Source organism: Maniola jurtina, chromosome 10, assembly GCF_905333055.1.
Source record: "Maniola jurtina chromosome 10, ilManJurt1.1, whole genome shotgun sequence".
Classification (NCBI taxonomy): Eukaryota; Metazoa; Arthropoda; class Insecta; order Lepidoptera; family Nymphalidae; genus Maniola; species Maniola jurtina.
In genome coordinates, this window is record NC_060038.1 from 14,718,833 (window position 1) to 14,735,848 (window position 17,016).

Genomic DNA, 17,016 nt, shown 5'->3' on the forward strand with positions numbered 1-17,016 from the left:
GTGCCAAATAAAAAACCACATCAAATTCAATTAACGTTTACTCATTAAAACTTGATAAAAATACATTTCCAGTACAAAAGCTCATAAATACATCCAAAACCCCTTCAGCCTTTATACAATTTCACAGTAAATAGTAAAATACATTCAAAATTCAATTCCAATTCACCAAAACAATATCGATACACTATGATATATCAAAATTGTGGTTTTGCTTATGATTAAAATGATATGAACTTAAAACTAAAATTATTTTTATACAGGTGGTTTGGAATATACCGGCATGCCCTTTTAGAAGAAGTTTCCCACTTTCTTTCCTATTTAGCTTTGTATAAAATTTTGATTACCAGTTATAGCAGTAAAATTGGACAGTTAAATATTAGTGCAGAAAAAGGATAACACTGTAATTTTAAAGCTCATAAATTAGGTTCTATAGGTTTATTCTATAGAATATTCCTATCGGCGAAAGTTATTGACTGGTCGAATCTTAAAATATATCAAGTGCATTTGGACTTTGACAAACTGTACAGTTTTAGTAAGCACTCATTACGTCGGCATAAGCCTAAATTTATCGTCCTGAGTTCTAACACCTCGTAAGTCAAAATTAATAACTTTACAGGAGATGGAAAAACTTTCTGTTTCCAGAGGTTCAGATTAATTTTTGGACATCATGCAGTCACTTTTTATTTCTTTAGGAGTTTCTGTTAGATGTTTTCTTGATTATGTCTTGCCGAAATGACGCGTCTCTAGATTTTCTTGTGAAAGTAGTCCCTCGGAATGCCAAAAATTACTTGGTTTAGATTTTTAATGACGATAATGCAGTATAGTAAAGGAGTCCGCGCCTTGACATGTAGAGCCAGTATAGAACCACCTGTATATACCTAAACTAACACTAAAATAAAGTATAGCATCACTGACGTTTACTGTCCGGCTTGGCCTCTGGAGTGGCCTTCACTTTCTCAGTAGTGGTGGGCGTGGTGGGCGCGGTGGGGCGGGTGGTGGTGGCCGCGGTGGAGCGAGTGGTGGTGGGCGTGGAGTGGTTAGCGTTGGCGGGCGCGGAGTGGTGGGCGGCGATGGGCCCCGCGGGCGGCGGCGTGTGGGTGATCTGCGGCGCCGCGCTCACCGTCTCTTGCTGCTGCTGCTCGCTGGTCACCTTCGCCAGATGTAACGCTGCTAGCAACGCGGTGATGTAGCGACGGACATCCAGCTCGATTCCTGTAAGAAAGCACCATCATCATTTTGAAGGTTCCATACTCGAAGGATGCCATCAAGACCCTACTTAGCCTCTGCTATCCGTCTGCCTGTCTGTCAGCGGGCTGTAATCTCGTGAACCGTTACAGGAAGGGAGTTTCACAGAATGTGTACATATTTCTATAACAACAAATAATAAAAATTTCAAAATAGCCACCATGAAAATAAAACAAATAGTGCTATTTTTTGTACGATGGTACAGAACCTTTCGTTCGATTCGCACTTGACCAATTTTTTATTGTGTTCAGTCCCTTCGACCGCAACATGGCAATCGGAGAGTCTGGAAGTACTATGATGAATGACTTTTTGCTGTTTTCCTTTTATTCTAATTCATTGTTACTAATCAATTACTAATGTTACTAAATGCCGATGTTCATCATTATCAATTTTCAACCCATCGCCGGCTCACTACTGAGCATAGGTCTCCTCGAGTGGGAAGGACCATAGCCTACCACGCTGGCCAAATGTGGATTGAGAGGTATTCCAGGATGCTAAGAATTCCTTGACAGAAAACCCCAACCTTTCTTGGCTCGACCTCAACCTTCTAGACCTCATTTTTATTTTATTTATTCAGATACAAGTTAGCCCTTGACCGCAATCTCACCTGGTGGTAAGTGATAATGCGGGCTAACCTGAAAGGGGTATGGCAGTTTTTCTCATGCTCTATTATTGGTAGTACTCGTACTCACCGTTGGTCTTCAACTGCTGCACCCTGGCGGAGAGGTTGGCCCACACGCGCCTCGCCGCGACGGCACTGAGGCGCCCCACGGTCTGCACCGTGTGGAGAGCGGGGTCGTTCTCCAGGGGCACGATCTCGTTGCCCACGCCTGAACACACATTCAAATCTTTTTATTTATATGGCTCTTTTACTACGTCAAGACAGACTGCATGCCGGTTCGTTCGAAAAAAGAACCGACTAAAAACTCTGCAATTACCTACTCAATGTAACAATCTATTTTGTAGCTATGTAACAAATAAACAACTGACATCAGAAGTTGAAGAAAGAATATTGTCAATGCTTAGGAAGTTAGATGGTGGTAGTCTCCGTTATGTCCCGGCAAATTGACGGCCAACAACGCGATGTTCAACGGCGTTTTCTGCTGTAGCGACAAGGTACAACAGCATTTACAACCGTTTGGCGTTACACAATTTTAACCCCAATTAGCCCCATTGGCATTAGACGTAAACCGTTCAAGTGTGGCTACTTATAGTTTAACGCGTTGATTATCGCGATAATTATGGCGTTGTTGGACATTTACGTTAACCTTAATGTAGCCGCAACATTAGTCTCATCCTGAGCGGGCGTTGGACTCGTTGATGTCGTCGGTCCTAGTGGGGGAGGGAGTAACACTGTCAACGCTGGCAGATGGGAAGGTGGTAGTTACCGTTGGCCTCGTCACGCGCGGGCGGCAGGTAGTGGTTGAGCAGCTGCATGGCGTAGCTGGCGCCGCTGTCCACGCCGTGCATGGCCTTCTGCCCGTACGCGGTGCTCAGCAGCACGTTGGCCTTGGCCCACGTCAGCTCCTTCAGCGACTTCACGCGCTGCTGCGCCACGTCGCGCGCGCCGTAAACCTGGGGGAACAATATACCGACATTTTATATAAGTATTGTGTTTATTTAATATTCCTACATTTTGCAATACAGGTACCTGCTAGTGGTAGGTATTTCCTAGTGCAGAGGGTTGGAAACTCGATTTTGTTGTTGTATGTATGTAAATAAGTTCAATAAATTATTATTTAACTATAATGATATTAAATAAAACAAGAAAACAAATTGATCAATAAGCAGGAAACGCAACGGGCGCGGTGCAATTTTTATGTATTAATCAATATTTTTGGAGCAAACTGAAAACCAGCGCTGAGCATTGCTATCAATGCTTGGCCATGCTGAATTTGCGACCCATTGTTTAATGTTAGCTTTTAGTTTTAGATAAAAGATATAACTCACTTTACCTACGGTTCAAGGTGTACCGCAAGCGAAGTAAATTGGCTAGTGCATCCTTGAATAACTGTACACCTTACTGTCTATATTGAATAACGCAAAACGTTCATACAATCCTGTGTGTAAAGCTCAGCAATTATGTAAAATGTCTGAACGTCGTTAAGCTGTTTTTGGAGCTGTTTTGTAAAATACCTACATCTGCTACACATACCTACATACCCTCAAATCGCAAGATTTGGCTTAGAAACTACATACTTAATATTCCGGAAGACTAAATCTATTAATTAGAAATATAAGTGTGGCGCGCCTACAACTACATGAATAAATAAATAAATGTGTAGCAGTCGGTCTGATCAAATCTTTTGGTTGTCTGTTTACGAAAAACCAGTTTGATTAACGTGATTGGTAATGTATAATAATAACTAGCTCGAGTGGCCTCGATTTATTTTCGTGACGATGTCAGTCTATTTACCAGCTAATGTTTTTCTTCATTCAATTTGATACGACTTGATTCATTTTTACCCGACTGCGGCAAAGCCAAAAGGAAGGGTTATGATTTTAGCAGTTTATGTATGTGGGTGTGTATGTTTGTATCCAATTTCTGTGTTCCACCGTAGCGCCTAAACTACTGGGCCGATTTTGATGAATGAGGCGTCAATCGATTCGTCGTAAAGGTCCAGGTGACATAGGCTACATTTTATACGAAACAAAACATTTTGAACAAAATTGGGGGTCTCCAAAATTTTTTATATTGGTGGTACTATAATAGGTACCTACCACACCACAGAACAGCGAGAAAACGAGAAAGTTGGTATCCTCATCGTCACGTTTGGCTTGCAGATAGCTATTATGTCGTAGACATCCGCTAAGAAAACATTTTTGAAAATTCAACTCCCAAGGGGGTGAAATTGAGGTCTGAAAGTCGAGTCCATGCGGACAGTATCGCGGGTATAGGTACGCTAGTTTTGCAATAAATAAATAAAAACTTGTCGCCAAAAAAGTGCATACCTAGTGGGTATTACAGTGTCTAGAAGAATTAAAATTCCGGTCCAACGTCCGTTGACCGTGCTCGACCGATAACAATATCTTATCACGACGAATATCGCAGGCATGTGAATAAAAAATATAATAGGACCGCCTGTTTCGAAACTTCAAGAGAATTGTGATTGATTATGTATGACGTATTAATTATAAGTATTTACGTATTCAAAGTGGGTACAAATACAATAAAAAAAATTATAAGGACATGGTCAGATTATTAGGTATTATTGATCTAAGCTACCTGTCTGCAAAATAAAATGTAGGTAGGTACCTACTTAAATAATTATTATGTCATTGAAGTATATTTATATTTCGATGACCTGTGCAGTATTTATTATGCAAGAGGTTGCACTTATCTACAATAAATAACAATGCCTGATAGCCTGATAGAAAGCAATAAAGTTTTTAATTGGAATGTACCTACTTACAAGTCATTACCTAATTAAAATAAAATCAGTCTAATGTGAGATGTGCAATGAGGATACGTTTTTTAAAAAAAATTTATAGACTAGCCCTTGGCTGCAATCTGCCTGCTGGCAGATTGCAGCAAATGATGCAGCCTAAGACGAAACGCGCTTGCCTATAGAAGATGCCTCAAACAAAGTGGTGGGGAAAACTGATGCCGAAAGGGTGTTCTATATCCTAGAAATTCGAATCAGAAACGAGATCTGTAGGTATGAGTACATGTCCGTGGAATTTGGACTACCTGCATACGTAGGTGCGGGTACAGAGTACAAACCTTGACGATGTATTGAGATAAGATAGTTTAAAGGTGAAGGAAGAACCAGCCAGAAATATAGACCCTATTAATTTATTCAAACAGCTAGGAGGAACCAGCCAGTCCAAAAGTTCTTGGCTACTACACTCTCCGAAATATAGATCACTAGAGGATGCCCGCGTGGATTGCAGTATTTTTAGTCCCGTAAGAACTCTTTGATTTTCCGGGATAAAAACTAGCCTATGTCCTTCCCCGGGATGTATCCTAAGTTGTACCAAATTTCATTAAAAGCAGTTCTGCGGTTGGGCCGTGAAAACGTAGCATGCAGACAGACTGACAGACAGACACACTTTCGCATTTATAATATGTATTAGTATGGATATTAATTTATTTAAACAGATATCTTCGATTGCATCATATCATAAAGTAAGCATACTATTAATTACTACCTGACCACGACCAGTTGGTACTAGGTAAGTATCTTAGTAGGTATTATAAATTAAACTTATTTACCTGGGTTGGCTTAAAATAAGCAATTCTTGTGCAATCGTAACCAATAACTAGGTAAGTCGTGCATCGACCTTTGGACGTTTAGTCACTTTATTTATAAGTGAGTAAAACAGATGTGTGACGTGTTACCGGTTTTGCCGGGGAATGAAACCGCTACGTAGATGATTAATGACAAAGGGTAAATATTAAATGAACTTTGCACATTGCAGCTTGAGCTAGGCCGTAGGCGAGCCTAGAGTTTGGACTTTACCTACTATTTGAGCTAAAGCAGCTAAATTAAATATGTACCTACTCGTATAACTAGCTTAAAGCTTAAGCCTATGATTTAGCCTTGTTTTTAAAATCCCGTAAGATTATTTTATTTATTCTTAATTACACTGTTTTGGTAATTAATATAGATAGAAGAGTGACACGAAAGTTGTGTCGTCATCAACGCAAGTTGCTATCGAAGATAAACATTTCTACAAAGTGCAGGCAAAATAAGTGTAGGTAGGTAAATTCCTACTCATATTCTATATATCTACATAGTAACATGAGGATTAAATGGACAACAATTTACATACAGATAATAATAAATGGTCTGATAACAATAATAATTCTTGATGCGTAAAATGCATTAATTGTCATTAACTTATTTTACTAGGTATTAGGTACCTACTTGATATTATAAATGGGAAAGTTAGAATGTTTACTCCTTCACATCAAAATGACTGAAGCAATTTAGCTGATGGAATAGAGATGGCTTATGCCCCTGATTAAATAAAATTAACGTGTAGGCTATTATATTATATCCCAGAAAAATCAAAGAAAATATTATGAAAACCTGCATACTTGAGAGTTGTAGACAACTCTCAAGTATGCAGTATAACAATATAATTCAAAAATTAAAAACTGTTCTCATTCTGAAAGGAACTCTCAGTAGTGGGCCGGCCATGGGTTGAGATGATGTCATAGCAGCTTCAGCTAATTCACAGCAAATCTTACCTTGTTCAGCTGAGGAGTGATCCTGGAGAGCACAGCCTGCTTGGTGGTCTCCACGATGACCTTGGGCTGCTCAGTGACCAGCGGCACCCTCCGCTCCAGTTCGTCGAGTGCTGCTGCCACTTTGGCGTCGCCCGCTGCCAGCGGAGCGGCCACGTAGGGCGCTGCGGTGGTGGCAGCCAGGGTTACACTGGCTTCAGCCGTGGACAGTGCCCACTCTAGCAGGGAGTGTGCTCCTGAAATAGGGGTCATCTTTGTAGCTATTGTTATATTTATGAGGACCTGCCTGGCGCAGTACTGAGGCGCTGTGATCTTATAAGTGGGAGGTCCCAAGTTCAGTTCCTAACAAAAGCAATTTAGGATTTTAATAAAATAAATTTATTATTAATTTATCTATTATCTAAATATTCTCTGGTCGCCCGGAGTATGTTACCACTACTGGCAAATTTGCTGGTTCTTCTCGGCAGGAAAGACATTGTAAACCAGTGGTAGACGCAATTGATGATTCAAAAGTACTTGTAAAAGTCTAATTGAATATAATTTTTTTTTAATAGCCCTGCCGCCAAGCGATTATAGTGTTCTGCTATAATGCCTTGTGGAAGCCGATTAGGAGTACTGGTTTAAGAGGGGTCCCCCAGTCACTCACTTCATACAAACATAGTTTCAATTACATTTGAATATTAAGCAACCAAAGTCCATGAAATTTTGCAGACATATTCTAGACACTAATATCTATGTCTGTGGTGTAACATAACTGTGTGGTGGCAAACATACAGTGTACATAGATGACTTACCCTTGACCCTGGTGTAGAAAGCTCCTACTTGACCAACAGCTGCTCCCACCGCGGGCAAGGCCATGGCTTTCTGCACCGACTGCAGCTGCTGCATGCTGGGGGCTGAACCTACTTCTGCGGCCATCTGTGTACAATCAATATACAAATTATGTAGATAATACTTCACATAAACATCTCAAGAATCTGTCACTTAACTGTTGGATCAAGGGACACGTTTCTGTGCTGGATAGAATACGCGGCCCTAACAGTAAAACTAACAAGAAACTGGAAAACATAGGCAAGTGTAATTGAATGTAAAGATTTAAAAAAAAAAACGAGCAAACAAGCAGGCAAGTCACTAGAGTTAAGTAATTACGCCGCCCATGAACATTTGCAGCGCCAGAGAAACCGCCAATGCGTTGCCGGCTTTTCAGGAATTTGTTGATTCGCCCCTTGAATAACCCCAAGTTAAGTTAAGTGACGGCTGAAGGGAGAAGAATTCAATAAGATGTCAACCCAAAGTCCTTAATCCTTAGGGAACTCAGTACCTAGTTTAGAAGTTAACTGCTACAGAGGACACAACAAGGTCATTTCTTCACACCTCATGTCCGGTGATAATAAGAACTACATGCGAAAAATAATTTAAAAAAGAGGGTAGACACCGCATTTACAAATTCCACCATAAAATAAGTTTTTAAGACTAATTTTAGTTTATTAATTAGTTGATTACCATTTTTAGACTCCTATTTGATGTTTTAAAGAGATCGAGCAACAAAAGTCTAATAAACTGAGGAAATATTGTACAATGGGTCACATTGGTGATGAATGCAGTTAGGTACGAGTAAGTAGGTATGTGCTAATTCGATAATAATTAACTTACCGTATAAAATTATTAATTCTGTGGATAAAACGTATAAATATCAATTATTTAAAAATTTCAATATCGTCAAGCTCGCAAGTGGAATATTAAATTAGTAAAAAGTAAAAGTTTCACTGCAACAAAAAAAAATCACGTCAGCTCGATACGGATACTTTTTAGAGAATGAAACAAGAATGAAACCAACCGGATTAAAGGTCTGTGAATGAAACTGAATCATAAAAAACATTAGGGAGAACATTTGGTACCTACTCTGTGATTTGTGAATGAAATGAGGCAAAATTAATAGGAACAGTGTTTCCACTTGTGATTTTGAAATCTCCCTAATTTTTATAAGAATTATCTACAAAAAAAAACTGACCCTGATTTAGGGCGCATAAAATATATTTTTAACTATTATAGTAAACACAGAAAAGAACGTCATAATTATCAATTTTATTTTGCAATCTTGTGACGAAGGTGTTTAATACAATGTTTCCCTCTAAAATCACATCCTAATTCGAAGAAGACGTAATATTATTGATACCTATTACCTACCTAGCTAATAAGAAATATTACTATAACAGTATAAAAATACGTCAATAGTTCTCGACTCATCAAGAATGCAAAAACTTATTCATTCCATCTTTTTGAACCTATAAATAATAAGGTTACCACTTGTGTTCAATTTTACCCTAAATCCCTGTCGATATTTAAATTAATTAAATTAAACCAAATTAAAAAGGCGGTACGCTATACCTAACATAATTATTAGTCGTTTCATCCTAAACGAGGTCGTAATCTTTAAAAGTAGAAACACTGTTAGGAATCTTCTAGCTGGTGACCGGTTCAGTGTGAATGAAATGATTAATCGTAACGAAAAAAGTGACAATCCTGTTCTACAAGAGGACGTATACGATTTTCTACTTTGTGTTGTACACTCAAAGTACAAAATCGTGTAAAAGTAATGAAAAATGGAGTTTACTCTGAACTAAACTTGAATGACTCAACAATAAGTACCATAGACAGTAGAAACACCGCCGTATACAAAAAGACTGATTCTATAAATGAAATAAATACTTATTTTATTATTAAAAGTACTGTAATATTATGTAAGTAGGTAATTAAATATCACTAGTTAATTATTTACTTTTGAACAGGTAATAATATCGTATCGTAATATTGTATCATCTGCACAATTTGACCAACAATTGAATAATATAAACAAACATTGGACGCCACTGATTGGCTAATGGCTTGGCTCTGTGGCTTGGCTCTTGCATAAGCCAGGGTTGGCTTGCTTGGACGTATTTTTAACAAGTTTGGTCTAACATTTTACAAAGATTTGTGAATTGTGATGTCTTGGACAAACGATGTGGCACTGGAGTTCTTGGACCACTACAGAATAGAACAACTGTTATGGGATCCCAAACATCCATTGCATAGAAACAGATGCGAAGTAAACGAAGCATGGCGTCGTATACAAAGCAATTTAAGCATAAGCTGTTCAATAGTGGATCTGAAGAGGAAAAAGGAGTCCTTAATGACATCCTTTAGATTTCACTACAACCGAAAAAAGAAGTGCCCCGTAAATTATCGAACGACGTGGTTTGCGTATTCGTTTATGGAAAGTTTTTTGGGCGGTAAATATGAATGCGATAGCACAGATGAAAATGGTCACGACGAGGTAAAAATGTTGATATATTTTTGCATTGCAATTTTTTCTAATATTTAACGTTCCTTTAAAGTACCTACATATATGTAAATCTAAGAATAATATATCTTACAATTCTCAGGACCCTATCGCCAATACAAATCAAAACGTCAGCGTCATGGTTGAGCGGCAGAGCTCTTCAAGTAAGCGGTTGAACAGATCGTCTAGTTTGAAACCTCAAGAATATGTCTACAAAAGACAACTAGACAATGTTAACTATGTCAAAGACGAAAAGACTAAAATTGAAACGGACGAATACGACTTATATGGGCAACTTTTAGCCAAAAAATTAAGGAAACTCGATGAACATCAACGTGATATGGCGATGCATGAGATTGATAATATTATGTTTAATGCCAAAATGCAAAGCGGATCAACACAAAACAGAAGTTACTCAACACCCCCTTCTCCTGTACCAAGGAAGATCAAGTCTCCAGTGTTCATAATAACCCAACAGAATCACGACCAATTTGAAGACGAAAATAATATAGCATATCAAGACCAACAACAATCCTAATTATTACGAATACACCGATTTATTCTCTCAAGTTTATTAGATAGGTAAAAAAATTACGACTAGGAAGATAATGTGGGAAGTGGTCCCTCACATTATTTTCCTCTGTAGGCTGTAGGGGACTTAGAGGATATCAATATTTAAAGGTACGAGTATAGAATCAAAAGGAATCCTATCCAGTTAAATGTAATTTAACCATCAGTAATTGTTCTTATTTCAAAATTGCTGATAACGTTGTTTCATATAATATTTAAGTATAACTTTCTTATTAGAATACTTATTTTTTTCAAATAATATTGTTATCATTTGTGTCATTTCTAAGTTAACTTTCAAATTCAAACATCTGAATAAAGTAGAACAGAAGATAAATTTGTACTGAGGTAGGTACCTACTTACCTAGTTTGTTGATATGATAACTTAGTTAATAATAATTATTGTACCTACTATTGATTATTATCTTGTGGTTTTTAGTAACTTGTGCTAAACAAAGATAATACACTAATACCAGCCAGTGCCCACATACTGTAGCCAAAATTTATTTCGCTAGTGTAACGTTGGGGAACGGAGATAATATTATATCATTTACTGATATTTACCCTATATATCCAAGTATTTACAAATTTTATTTTCATATTCTTCAAAGTTAAGGCAAAAAGTAGTGTACAATTCCCTAAGTCAAAATTCAAAATGTTTTTATTCAATTAAACTTTTACAAGTGCTTTTGAATCGTCAAAAAAATCTACCACTGGTTCGGAATGCCGTTCCTACCGAGAAGAACCAGCAAGAAACTCGGCGGTTGCTCTTTTCAAGTACATATTCAATTTACAATAATATGCCATACTGTATACAAGCAATTGCAGCGCCGTGTATTGCTGGAGCGAGTCAAATCCAAGCTTTTTTGTTATTTAGATAATCTTCGATTGTAAAATAAGCTTTTTTTAGGAGCATACTTTTAATAGATTTTTTAAACTTGTGTAAAGGCAAGTCTAAAATTGACTGTGGAAAAACTGTCCAAAAATACGCTTGGAATTCAGAACTTCATCTTTTGCAAAAAGTCGGTTAAACTATATGATCCAGATTCCAGCATGACCACGAAAGCAAAGTGACCCAACGGCCTTGAGAGGACAATGGACAGCTCAAGATTATTGAGTGAATGGATTGTCTATGCTTCAAGCAATCAACTATTCAGTTGGCAGCATTGTATTTATTGACATTGGCATTTGTCATTTTTGCAAAACAGCAAAACAGCTGGTGAATCAAAATAAAATACATTCATGTAAAAAATACTGTGTAAAAAGGAAAACTTAAATTATAAACCATAAATTCTTTGCTCTGAGGCTTACATGATAGTTTTAATAACTAATCATGGCTACTATGGTAAAAGAAAAACGTCGGGAGGTAAGATATTAATGTTATTAGTATTTATAAATTTTGTTTTCATCCTTTGTTTATGCATTTACCAATGCATTTACGCATTAACATTACATTCTCTAACATGAAACATCGCTTGTGATATCAATCTTGACTATATACCTACAGTTTTTGGGTTTTACAGTGATGTTATGATTTTTATTTTTTAACTATTTTATTTACATGTTAAACATTTTAAAGTAAAACTAATATTTTGTTGATAATCTACCTAATACTATAATCTTGGTTTTAATACAGAAAAAGAAAACCAAGATCAAACAGTTTCCTGAGATAGAATCAAATGTTGAAGAAAACCTGGTATCTTCCTTGCTGAGTGATTCGAAGGAAAAAGATATTCTTCCTATAAATGTTATTCAGGAAGAAGCTTCAACTAGTTCCATTACTGAAGAGCAGCCTTCCTCAACAACACACAATAAACAAGAAACACAAGTTACAACTAGTTCTATAGAAGAAACAGAAAAACAAGTTGCCTCAATACTCGATACAGTTCAAGAAAATCCTATTCACTCAAGCTTTCTTAGTCCTGTCCCTGAATCGAAAGCTGAAGAAATAACTAGTGAAGTTACTAAAGTAAAAGACATTATAACTAAGGAAAATAAACCTCTTGAACAAGAAAACTCAATAACTAACGAATTACAAAACATTTTAACAGAAGCCAAAAAGAGCTTAAATGAAATAATTTTAGATGAATATTCTGTAACTAATTATAAAGCTGACTCAGTGATGACCAGTGACTTTAATAAAATACAAGAAGTAACATTGGATAATTTTGAACTTGAAATAACTACATTAGATTCAATCAATTTTCCTAATTTAGAAAGTCAAGAAGAAATTGTGCTGAAGGAAGATTTAAGACCATCAGCTCCATTAGCCCAAACAGAAATGGAAGCTCAACCTTATATTAGTAGCATAACATGTGAAAAAGTTCTAGAAAGAGCTAGATTATCTTGTATGCCATTGGAGGAAGCAGTCAGGGTATTTGGTGGGAAAGAGATAGCTGAAGTCAAAGCATTGAGCAAGAAAGAGGAAGCTATTGTAGAGGCGGGGCCACAGAGTGGGCCTGACCATCCTTTGGTTGACCTTCTGTCTACTTTTAGGTATATTTTACTTCTTCATAAGTTTGCAGTAGTCCTAAATGGTGTCAAACATAATGATGAAACCTAGCCTGTATTTTAATTGTAACTAGACTTTGTCTATAGATTTGAAATTTGAGAGGTACATCAGAAACCTAAGTAAAATATTTTTGAAATAAAATTTCTGCAAGCTAGGCACCAAGATCCAGACCTGTCAAATGTCTTTACTTGAACCACACATGATGCCTGTGACTTCATTTACGTGGATTTAGTTTATTAAAAACCATGTGGGAACTCTTTTATTTACCGGGATAAAAATAGCCTATTGTCACTCCCCAGGTCTAATTATAACCATGCAAAAAATCACATCAATCTATTGCCTGTTGAGACGTAATTTAAAGACAAAGCTACATACTAATAAACAAGCACTTTGGCTTTTATTCTACGGATAGTGATAATAGATATGAGACAGCAGAGCAAACTGCAATGGTGTTATTAAAAACTTTTAAATTACCTGTTTACAGAACCTCCCTAATAGCGATAGAACGTGAACGCAACCGCATAAGCTCTGGTTACGTTAATGAAGAAAAATCACAAGCTACTCTATGGGTAGTAGAGAAACGCAATATAAATGTGACACAGCAGTGCCCGTGTGGTTCGCCCGTAAGTCTTAAGCTTGTGTATGAGGTGGCCAGGCTGCAGACTGAGAAGATGCCGGCAGCGAAGTTAAGACTGGAGGCTTTGTTGAGGGATGTGCAGGAGTGCTACTGCCATCATCAACATGCAGCATTGCAGGCGCATTATGATGTAAGTTTAAATTGACGAGAATACAACATTTAGGCTAGCTGCACTTTGGATCTACGAATTAGACTCACGTGAATATGCACAAACAAACCTTACCTTCCTTAGTTTGTGTGTTGTTACTCTTTCACGAAAAAACTAAAAGACGGATTTGGCTGAAATTTGGAACGGAGATAGATTATACCCTGAATTAACACATAAGCTACTTTTTATACCCAGAAATCAATGAGATCACACGGGATTTTTAAAAAACCTATATCCACGTGAACGAAGTCGCGGGCATCAGCTACTTTAAAATAGGTACCTTTGTATACTTGTTTTGTCAATTGTGGAAAACGACCACCCAAACATCCTGGTCTAACAAGAAGCCCACAACAAAGTCAAGCAACACAACTCACAACCCAAAACAACACAAGTGTGGAGACAGGGTGCGAGTCAGTAGTACGGAAACGCGTCCAAAGTGCACTTGGCCTTAGTTCTGTTACTTGACATTGAAGGTGGATGAGCTAGTGGCGGAAATCCTCCAAAGCAATAAGAGCAGCATCCGCACGGCGTTGCTGCTGGTGCTGCAAGCGCTGCAGCTCAGCGACGCGGCGCCCGAGGCCTTCGCTGCGGCGCTGCAGCGTTGGGCGAGCATCCTGGCCTCTTCCTTATTGGACAACAGGGACTTGGGACATCTGCTGTTTCTGCTGCATAGTCTCTTTAGGTAATCTCCAGAAAAATTTTGCCGACATTATACATTTTATGCAAAAACAAATGAAGGTGGCCCTTCTTAAGCGCTTCACCATACAAACGTATTAAATCTATTATTCTATTCTTTGTTGTTTTAAATCTACTTATAAATAAGCCATATATCGATTTATCTCTCTATTATCTAGGTATATGCCCTAAAACAATTAGGACAAATTTTGAGGCAACTTGGTGCGTAAATAAACTATATAAGAAACAATGCATTCATTGCAGACACTAGCCCGTGTCACGTGTGCCCTAAGAGGTCCGCTAAGTTTGGTTACGACTTTACGAGGCTTTATTAAACACCTATTATTACGAGTGTAAAAAAATTGGTCACGTGGTCTAGACCATGGTCATTTGTCCACCTTGTTTAAAAATGGCTACTAAATTTTTAGATTTTAGGAAAGCCCTTAAATCCTTCTCCTTTCTGGGACAGACGTTTACATAAATGCAGATCCTCGAGGTCCGGATCCTCTTTCAAGCAGCCACTGGTCCGCGACCACGGTGCCAAGCTGTTCCGCCTGTTATGCCACATGTTATTGGATAGTATAGGCTTGTAACTTGTGTGTCTGTGCAGACAAACGCGTTCGGTGCAGTGGGCGGGGCGAGTCATAGAGCTGCAAGTGTCGGACACGCCGTCTGCGGCGCGCCTCCTCGCGCTGCTGGAGCTGCTGCTCACGAGGCCTTTGCTCGAGGAGGCGCAAGAGTGCACCGAGGGTAAGTTTTCATGATGCTTTTATGAGTGATGTAAGAATTTCATCGATCAATTTTAAAAGTATCGAAAGCCGCATTCTAAACTGTTGCAGAGGAATCTAGGTTTAGGCAGAAAGAACTTCATGTTGTGTCTTTTGATATAATTCAACATCATTCCAACTTGTGCAATGTTAGCGAAATTTTGCTTAAATAATCTTTACATATTGATGATTTTTTTGTAACAAAGAAGTAAAGATCTGCTTGGCTATGTTTATGCGAATGCACCAGCGCCGTTCATAGGGGACGCCTGCCTGGGGGCAATTTCAGGGGCGCATATAACACATATGCTTGAAAAAAAAAAACACTTGTTCCACAAAGCCTCGTTGCTTTTTTGTCGTACCCACTCCTGGCACAAGCTTTACGCTTAACTGGAGGAGAAATAATCATGACTAATACTCCTCGTATTAGTCATGATTAGCATGGCTAATATTCTTTTTTTTTTTAAAAGCGTCCTCTTGTTTGACAGAATGTGAAGCGTGGGAGGAGGTGGACACGCACGGGGAGGGCGGCGCGGTGGGGGAGGGGCGGTTCCGCGAGCGCGACCTGCTGGCGTTGCTCGACGCTTTGCCTCTGCAGGATATGCTTGCCAGGATGCTGCTCTTTTCGAGGACTGTGAGTATAGGGCCGCGATCACTTCAATAAAAGCGTCATTTTCAAATGTTTTTTCTTTACTTTTGAATTCATTTTTTTTCATACGGTTTTTTTTTCATTTCATTGGTACGAGAGTTGAAATGCATTTTACCGTGCTCACTCCAGGATATAATAAAGGAAGATGAGCAGTCGTGGGGCGACAGGTCGGGCGGACACGGCGTGCTGAAGGCCAGCTGCGGCGTGCGCGTGCTGCTGGGCGTGCTGCAGCGCGCACTGCACGCGCACGCCAGCTACTCGCGCCTGCGCGCTCGCCTGCGACGACTGGCCAGCGCCGCGCTCGCGTCGCTAGCCGCATTGCATTTACACTCCAAGTAACACGTTGTCCACAGCTTAAAGCTCACTTCGCTTGCGCATCTAGGGATTGTACGTTTGTTTATATGCCGTTAAAACGATGCTTAAGTACCTTCGCTGTCTTGTTCTGAACAATTTGTTATTCGTCTGGTGGGAGGCTTTGGCCGTAGCTAGTTATCACCCAACTGGCAAAGCCGTACCGCCAAGCGATTTAGCGTTCGCTGTGTAGAAACTAAAAGAGTATGGGTTTAATGAAAACTGCCATTCCAGGTTAGTCCGCTTCCATCTGCATCCGCATCGTCACTTACCACCAGGTGAGATTGCAGTCAAGGGCTAATTTGTGTCTAAATAAATAAAATAATAAATAAATAAATAAGAAATTTGTCTAGGGTGCCGAATAAGCTCGGGGCGGCGCTGATACAGACTGATGGATTGATCGTGTGAGAGTGACAATGTAATGTTTACTCTCCAGATCTGCGTACGCGCAAGAGCTAGAGGAGCGTATAGCCGCGGAGCTGGAGGCGTGCTTCGTGGCGGGGTTCTCCGTGCTTCAGGAGGAGGCACACTCGCTGCCCGCCACGCTGCTGAGCCACAATGTTGCCAGAGATTACTGCCACACCTTGATCACTGGCTTACATGGTAAGGAGTTCATCTCTTCTAAAAGCTGTGGAACACCCGACAGAAGTCAAGCTTATGCATTCTCCTACGATTTTTGTTTCTTATACAATTTACTAAATAAATGTTTTTCTTTCTTTAGTTCATTGTATATTAAATCCGGTACTCTGTTTCGTTCACTGATGTAAAAAGTTTTTTCCTACAATTTCGTTGGATCTAGATTTTCTTTAAAACCCTCCTAAAATACTAAACCCTTAAAAAAGAATATCAGCTACTCTGGATGAGTGCATCAGAGAAAGCAAATAAATTCATAATTAAGGTATTCAAAAAAAACTGTATACTCTATTTTATTTCAATAATGTAATTTAGTTTT

The 17,016-nt window shown here is 38.7% G+C and overlaps 3 protein-coding genes across 5 annotated transcripts in view; 2 read left to right on the forward strand and 1 right to left on the reverse strand.

Annotated features, from left to right (window-relative positions):
• Positions 1–22: 22 nt before the first annotated feature.
• On the reverse strand, positions 23–8,256 carry LOC123868764 (lipid storage droplets surface-binding protein 2). 3 transcript variants are annotated; one of them, XM_045911370.1, is made up of 7 exons: positions 7,943–7,961; positions 7,234–7,357; positions 6,443–6,675; positions 2,634–2,820; positions 1,938–2,075; positions 1,017–1,212; positions 23–984 (listed from the first exon to the last, which is right to left on the reverse strand). In XM_045911370.1, the coding sequence occupies exons 1-7, from the start codon at positions 7,943–7,945 to the stop codon at positions 957–959; spliced, it is 909 nt and encodes a 302-aa protein (XP_045767326.1). In that variant the 5' UTR covers positions 7,946–7,961; the 3' UTR covers positions 23–956. The 3 variants fall into 3 exon arrangements, with proteins under 3 accessions (XP_045767326.1, XP_045767324.1, XP_045767323.1); XM_045911368.1 differs by lacking the exon at positions 7,943–7,961 and adding an exon at positions 8,093–8,256 and having other exon boundaries at positions 23–1,212; XM_045911367.1 differs by having other exon boundaries at positions 23–1,212.
• Positions 8,257–9,295: 1,039 nt separating this feature from the next.
• LOC123868770 lies at positions 9,296–10,330 on the forward strand. Its single transcript, XM_045911379.1, has 2 exons — positions 9,296–9,755; positions 9,865–10,330. The coding sequence occupies exons 1-2, from the start codon at positions 9,426–9,428 to the stop codon at positions 10,297–10,299; spliced, it is 765 nt and encodes a 254-aa protein (XP_045767335.1). The 5' UTR covers positions 9,296–9,425; the 3' UTR covers positions 10,300–10,330.
• A 946-nt stretch (positions 10,331–11,276) lies between these two features.
• LOC123868718 overlaps positions 11,277–17,016 on the forward strand; it is a 38,104-nt gene continuing 32,364 nt past the window's right edge. Inside the window, exons 1-8 of the mRNA XM_045911284.1 lie at positions 11,277–11,694; positions 11,965–12,824; positions 13,325–13,607; positions 14,099–14,307; positions 14,911–15,050; positions 15,553–15,698; positions 15,843–16,048; positions 16,501–16,667. Coding sequence (XP_045767240.1) covers positions 11,662–11,694; positions 11,965–12,824; positions 13,325–13,607; positions 14,099–14,307; positions 14,911–15,050; positions 15,553–15,698; positions 15,843–16,048; positions 16,501–16,667 — 2,044 coding nt within the window. The 5' untranslated portion in view covers positions 11,277–11,661. The remainder of the gene's footprint in view (positions 11,695–11,964; positions 12,825–13,324; positions 13,608–14,098; positions 14,308–14,910; positions 15,051–15,552; positions 15,699–15,842; positions 16,049–16,500; positions 16,668–17,016) is intronic.